Consider the following 7425-nt stretch of genomic DNA (forward strand, 5'->3'; position numbering starts at 1 on the left):
TGCTACATCGATGGCGGAGGCTCGGCTCAACTTGTCCCCCCGAACTAAACTGGTTCTGGAGGTCCTGATGGTGTTGATGTGTCTCGGCGCAGTCACAGGTGTGTGTCATCATAACTGCAAGGAAAACCTTTTATTTTCATAAAGCTCATGAAAATATACTTCATCATTTAGAAAAAGTGAATCACTTTTCAGTTTTCACTGACTTCCAGTTTATGTGCGTTATCTTCATTGTAGCAGTAGACGCCCACTATGTTCCCCTCTGCCTTCAATACATTGGGCTCCTATAATGGTTTTAATTAGAAATGTGGGGTTTAAGAGGTCCTAAACCCTGATTAAAAAGACCATGAACACTGATTAAAGATGCTCTGAACACTGATTTGGAGAGCCTTTATGCCTGTGTAAAATAATCAAGGGGAAACGCTGGCGTGATGAATGCTGTACAAATCCCCGCTGGGTGCTGCTATACACTGTTGGCAGATGTCTCTGTGTGATGTGCTTTCTTTTAGAAAGACACTGGCCATGTTTGTGATTAAAGCACCACAAGCATCGAAATATTGTTTTTGATGTTGCCTTATTCTTTAAATGGAATTTGTAGCAATGGCTTTTCTTAGAAAAATGCTTTGAAACCTCTACAGTAAGCCTACTCTGAAACTTGCTGTATAAATTAAAGCGGCAATCAGCAGTTGAAACAACAACCAAGCGTTTTCCCTGCCCCCGTTCCTCTACAAAGCTGACAGTTGGGGCTGAAGAAATATAACCACTCTCAAATTCATGGATGTAGCTATGGATGCAAGGACTGACCATCTAGGAGATCCAAAATATAGTTTTAACCATGTTGAGGCTATATAGTGTCTTTACATTTACTTTGTTTACAAACATTGGTGTAAAACAAGTTTATATTTTGGGTTCTGATGAGGTACGACAGTTGAACTAAGCTCATGAGGCATACGTTATATTCCTCAAGAATCAATGGATACATACAGATAACTGCCAAAATAAAGAAAACACTTGAGTAAACGAGGGGATACAAAGTGTATATTAAAAGCAGGTGCTTCAACCCAGGAGTGGTTCCTGAGTTCATTAAGCAATTATCATCCCATCATGCTTAGGGCCATGTATAAAAAATGCCCAGTTGCCCATTATTTTGGCTACCAAGAGATCTCAGTTGTGGGTGTGTCAGTCAGCCAGTCAGTCACCAAATCCCAACCCAACTGAACACTTATGTGAGATTCTGGAGTTTTCCACCATCATCGACAACAAAACACCACATTATGGCATTTCTCGTGGAAGAGTGGTGTTTCAACCCTCCAATAAAGTTCCAAACAATTGTAGAATCTATGTCAAGCTGTGCTGATGGCGCGTGGTGTCCCAGCGCCCTATGAAGATGCTTTATGTTGGTTTCCTTTATTTTGGCAGTTACCGGTATCTTTCATTCACAGAGGTGGGACTGAATCACTATTATTCGAGTCACAAGCAAGTCGTAAGTCATGAGGTCCATGTCTCAAGTCCAGTCACAAATAGAACTGGTCGAGTCTGGAGTCAAGTCCAAGTCGTGCATTGTAAGAGCAAGTCAAGTCTCAAGTCAAGTAAAATAAAACATCGATACATGCAATGACTTCAACTACAAATATGTGTCTATTTATTGAGGCTACCTGACAGCTCTTTTCATTATTTTGTCTACAACACATTTTGATGATGTAATAATGAATTTGAACATCAAATTTTAAATGCAAGCTTCATAAGTAAATGATCCATTTGAATCCATTTCGACATAGCAAAAGACCAGTAGGCCTATGTGTTGCTAGATGCCCAATGCTGGTGAGCTTGTAAAGTAAACAGTTAATATTATTTTGGATCTGTAAATATTTATTTATGGCAATCCTCTCTCTCTCTACAATTTGACGTTTTGCCTGCACCCGATCCTATAGTTGTACAGCAAATCAACAAACCTAAACGTTTTGACCGGAGTGCGCCATAAAGGAGTGTTCAACGCTCGCGAACTCCCGCGCACGCACATGCACACGCGAACACAATCTGAGTAGATGTATCCTGTCATTGCCATACAAATAAACGGTTATGTATTTTCAAAACACAAGATACAGAAATAAACTGCGTTTTACACCTGCATTTTGAGCTGAAAGTCATTTATGTCAATATCAATTAGGGATATCATGTCACTTCTCTCGAGTCCAGAGCAAGCAGCATCATAACGCTTCGAACACACCGACAGTGTTTTGGCGCAAAATGGTATGATGCCTCATCTGGATATGTAAGCAACAACAGTTCAACATTCACCTTCTGCTACCATTTCTGTCAAGCAATTAACGCATACAGTTTGACACATATGTTCGAAATGCACTACACCGAACGCACTGCAACTACATCTGCAACGCAATGCTGCGAAGCAAACGCAGCGTTTCATTGGAAATGGATGTAATTCTGGTGTTCCAAAATGCCATCTGTCTGTGGGTGTGTTCTAAGCGTTACAAGGCTGGAAGCCAAGGTTCTGCATTCGCTATAGGCAGTGGAGGTCGGAAAGCAGGGTCTGTCTGTAGCCTTTCTCTTCCTCACAAACATCTTCATCCCATAAGTATTGAAGGCAGTGTGATGTTACAGCTGTCTTGTGACATATAGCCAATACGTAGAACTGAGGTACTGTATATATAGCCTAATTAACTCACCCAAACTAGGCCTCACTGAAATATGAAAATGTTCTCATGAAATTGCCTGGTAGCCTGTTGTTCTGGCAAAGATCCTCTGTAACAGATTTCTGAGCTGTATATAGATAATATCAACGTAGGCTACTCTGTTTTTACCAGGAAAAACCGGAGAGGATGAAACAAGTGATTTTTGGTCACTTATCTGGATAAGTGCGGGGCGGCTGATGCTGCAGACTGGTCATTGGTCAACAGTCAATACACACATCTTTTCCATGTTGTGTTTCTGAGAAAGGAGTTTGGTGTAATGCCTTAGGCCTATGTTGGTGACCAGATCGAATAGGCTTAGTTATACATATCAAATATACAAATGGTAGGCTATACCTATATAGCCTATTAAAACCATATAAAAATACAAATAAATCCATTCAGTTTCACACTCTGACCCCCAAAAACCTCCTGTGACCCACCCCAACTTTAAAAACCACCAGCTCATCCGACCTCTGTTGACTGACAGATTGCTGGTCCAATCAGAGGGCCAAGTGTGCGTTTCACTACCCAATCTCTTGCACGTGTTTTGCAAGCTACAGTGTCTGGCTGTGTGGAGAGAATTCCGCCAAGACTCTGTGCCACAAAATAAGTGACAAAATGTTACAAAACCTGGCCAGATAATGTCACTTCATCAGTCTCAAGTCAAGTCCTAGTCTTGAGGCTCAAAGTCTAGCCTCAAATCATCACATTTCTGACTGGAGTCAAACTCGAGTCCAGGTAATGTGACTCGAGTCCACACTGTTAATTTATACATCCAAAAATGACTATAGCAACTGCAGATAGGCCCCTTTAATGGAAGGCAAAGATCCATGTGACTCTAATGCTGTCATATTATGTGTGTGTGTCTGTAGGTAACATCCTGGTGATTGTGATAGTGGCGGCCACCAAGACCTTCCACTGCGTGACATCAGTGCTCATTATGAACCTGGCCATCAGTGACCTGTTGGTCGGGGTTGGAGTCATGCCCTTCATAGCTCTCTCCATCATGAACAACGGATGGGTCGACTGTACTGTAAGGCTGATCTGGGGCTTCTATTCATCTGTCTGTGTGAGAGTGTGTGTGAGTGTCATTGATGTTATAGTGCCTCTAAGCAGTCATATAGTTAATCTGTAGGTACCATAACCCAGGGGTGTACCATAACCCAGGGGTGGACCACAACCCAGGGGTGTACCATAACCCAGGGGTGTACCATAACCCAGGGGTGTAGCATAACCCAGGGGTGTACCATAACCCAGGGGTGTAGCATAACCCAGGGGTGTACCATAACCCAGGGGTGGACCACAACCCAGGGGTGTACCATAACCCAGGGGTGTAGCATAACCCAGGGGTGTTACATAACCCAGGGGTGTACCATAACCCAGGGGTGTAGCATAACCCAGGGGTGTTACATAACCAAGGGGTGTACCATAACCCAGTGGAGGCCAACCCTCCTAATGGAGAGCTACAGGGTTGTCATGCGGGTCGCTCTCCTGGAGCAGGGATGTCAGGTGGGTAACTCTGCTGGAGCAGGGTTGTCAGGTGGGTAACTCTCCTGGAGCAGGGTTGTCAGGTGGGTAACTCTCCTGGAGCAGGGTTGTCAGGTGGGTAACTCTCCTGGAGCAGGGTTGTCAGGTGGGTAACTCTCCTGGAGCAGGGTTGTCAGGTGGGTTGCTCTCCTGGAGCAGGGTTGACAGGTGGGTCGCTCTCCTGGAACAGGGTTGTCAGTGGCTGCCCCTTCCATAACACTAGTGAGTCTTTCAAACGTTTATTTGATTGTCTGTGTGTGAGAAATGTGCCCCATAACAGTGAATGGACTGGTTCATCTGTTTCTCCCTACCTTCTGTCTGCTAGGACCTGTGTCTGTATGTGGGGTACACCTCCTCAGTCTACTGTACAGCCTCAGTCCTGACCCTGGCAGCCATCGCCCTGGACCGCTACCACTCTATCATGGACTGTCTGCGCTACAGGTAATTCAATGATCCTGACTAACTACAAGACTATACATTTGAACCAACTAAAATAGATCTAGACAAATAATACAATGCCTTCAGAAAGTAATCCCAGGGGGTGTGAATACTTTCTGAAGGCAAAGTACTACTAACTGAAGATCTAGACCAATCAGATCTAAACCTAGGACATCTCATTAGACTATAGATCTAGACCAATCCAATCTAAACCTAGGACATCTCATTAGACTATAGATCTAGACCAATCAGATCTAAACCTAGGACATCTCATTAGACTATAGATCTAGACCAATCAGATCTAAACCTAGGACATCTCATTAGACTATAGATCTAGACCAATCAGATCTAAACCTAGGACATCTCATTAGACTATAGATCTAGACCAATCAGATCTAAACCTAGGACATCTCATTAGACTATAGATCTAGACCAATCAGTTTTTGACCTAGGACATCTCATTAGACTATAGATCTAGACCAATCTGTTTTTAACCAAGGACATCTCATTTGACTATAGATCTAGACCAATCAGATTTAAACCTAGGACATCTCATTAGACTATAGACCAATCAGATCTAAACCTAGGACATCTCATTAGACTATAGACCAATCCGATCTAAACCTAGGACATCTCATTAGACTATAGACCAATCCGATCTAAACCTAGGACATCTCATTAGACTATAGACCAATCCGATCTAAACCTAGGACATCTCATTAGACTATAGATCTAGATTAGAAACAGTTAAATCAAGCACAGACATTTCCTTCAGAAAATTGAACTTTTCTAGTTATTTTGATTATTATTCCAGTTCCCACTGTACCCTATGGAGGAAGTGTGCTGTGGTGCTGTGGATCTGGCTCCAGGCCTTGGTCACCAGCTGTCCTCCTCTGCTGGGCTGGAGCACTGTGTCCTACATGGCTCCCATGTACAGGTTGGTGTAGGTTCCATTCCCGCTGGGGTCAAATATACTAACAATGTATGATCTCAAAATGTATGGAATGTCAGCACTAAAATGTATGTTTGCTTTAGATAAAAGCCTGCATTGCCCTTATTAATGTTTAATATTTTCCGTGAGTACAATGTATCAATAATTGCTATTACTCATTCTTACAGTGTTGCGTAACAGTGATCATTTCCAATACTTGTTACACTGTGCAGTACTTCCAATACTTGTTACACTGTGCAGTACTTCCAGGACATGTTACAGTAACAAGGTGACTAATGTAAACTATCACCATGTACTATTATTTCAGCTGTGCGGTGAACTGGAAGAGCAGTCCCAGCTACACAGCCTTCATGGCTGCCCTGTCCTTCCTCATGCCTGCTGCAGTAATCCTCTTCTGCTACGTCATCATCGTCCGTGTAGCCCGGAGCCACGCCAGGAGGATCCACAACCTGGAGGACCAGCTCCAGAGAAACACTGGAATGCCGAGCTCCTCCTTCCCGACCGAGAGTACTTCTGAGCGGACTAGTCCGAGGTGTCAAGGTGCCCACGGTCCTTCCACCTCCAGGCTGGTGTATCATCTGAGTGGGCGGTTTGTATCGGAGACCCATGGAGAGGTTGGGGACGAGGTTCCTTCAGGGTCAGATCATACTGCTGGAGCTCCACAGACCTCCAACCACCCAGACTCTACCTCCAGCTCCAATGCTGCATCCCGGAGACTGTTCTCCTTCCTGGCCCAACACGCCCCCCATGGCCACCCCCATCCGCCCCACCAGAACTCCAACTCCAATCACCTCCATCACCACGGGGTTGTACGTCTCTTCCTGGTTATCGCCGCCTTCTTCCTGTGTTGGACTCCATATATAGGCGTTGCGCTGGTCCAGGCCACGGAGACCGCCCTATCGTGTAAGTCCTCCTTAGTCCCGCCCTCAGCGGTTACCTTCTCCTATTGGTTGGTTCTGTTGAACTCAGACATCAATCCTCTGCTGTATGCTCTGCTCAGTCAGAGGTTCCAGGGGGCTCTGCGGTGCCTGAAGCAGAAGATCAGAGTGCGTCTTGGGGGGAACGTGGTGGGGAGTGGGGGAGGCGAGACCAGGGGGGAGGGAGAGGGGGGGAGGAGCAGTGAACCATGTGACCCATGTACTCTGACTTCCGTCCATCCCCGCCCCCATCCTGGCCTAGTATGTTCTGGACCTGGGTCTAACATCCACAACCCACCTGTAGGAGAGGGGCTGAGACGGGCCTACTGCTCTTCCATCTTCACAGTCGACTCCAACTTCTCGGACAGCTCCAGGGAGCGTGTGTGTGGTGTGTTCCGCCCCGGTAGCTCCGCCTCTTCCTCCACCTCCTCCTGCCCCCTGTGGCAGGACTCAGTTGGAGGAGGCGGGGAGAGGAGTTCAAACAGGAGGTTGGAGTGCCTGCAGGTCCCCACCAGGACAGCAGAGGGCAGCAGTCTGCCGTTGTCTGCAGCCACCAGAGACAGACAGGCAACCTTCTTCTATGGACAGATCACAGTGAGGGTAGAGCATGATGTATGCTAGTCGGAGCGGATTAAGATCTTTATGACCCATCCATCTGTCGTTGATCAAGGCACTTAACCCCGAATGAAACGTCTCCAGGAGTGCTGTACTATGATTTACCCTGCGCTCCAACCTCAGAGGACGTGGGGTAAAACAGAAGACTAACGGCTCGATTCAACCAGATCCGCTTCAGCCGACATCAGCATAGCAGTTGTTTTGATGGTGTCAGAGGCAGAAAGAACTGCGTTAGAGCTGTCAAATCCACAAGTGGCTCCCGGCATTATACCTATAGCAGACATTGCGA

The 7425-nt window shown here is 45.7% G+C and overlaps 1 protein-coding gene across 1 annotated transcript in view; it reads left to right on the forward strand.

The window, feature by feature from the left end:
- LOC135511561 (octopamine receptor 1) overlaps positions 1-7187 on the forward strand; it is a 7261-nt gene extending 74 nt beyond the window's left edge. Inside the window, exons 1-5 of the mRNA XM_064933047.1 lie at positions 1-98; positions 3560-3720; positions 4540-4655; positions 5467-5589; positions 5912-7187. The exon at positions 1-98 is cut by the window's left edge and continues 74 nt beyond it. Coding sequence (XP_064789119.1) covers positions 1-98; positions 3560-3720; positions 4540-4655; positions 5467-5589; positions 5912-7142 — 1729 coding nt within the window. The 3' untranslated portion in view covers positions 7143-7187. The remainder of the gene's footprint in view (positions 99-3559; positions 3721-4539; positions 4656-5466; positions 5590-5911) is intronic.
- Positions 7188-7425: the final 238 nt, after the last annotated feature.

Source organism: Oncorhynchus masou, chromosome 24 (assembly GCF_036934945.1).
Source record: "Oncorhynchus masou masou isolate Uvic2021 chromosome 24, UVic_Omas_1.1, whole genome shotgun sequence".
NCBI classification, from domain to species: Eukaryota; Metazoa; Chordata; class Actinopteri; order Salmoniformes; family Salmonidae; genus Oncorhynchus; species Oncorhynchus masou.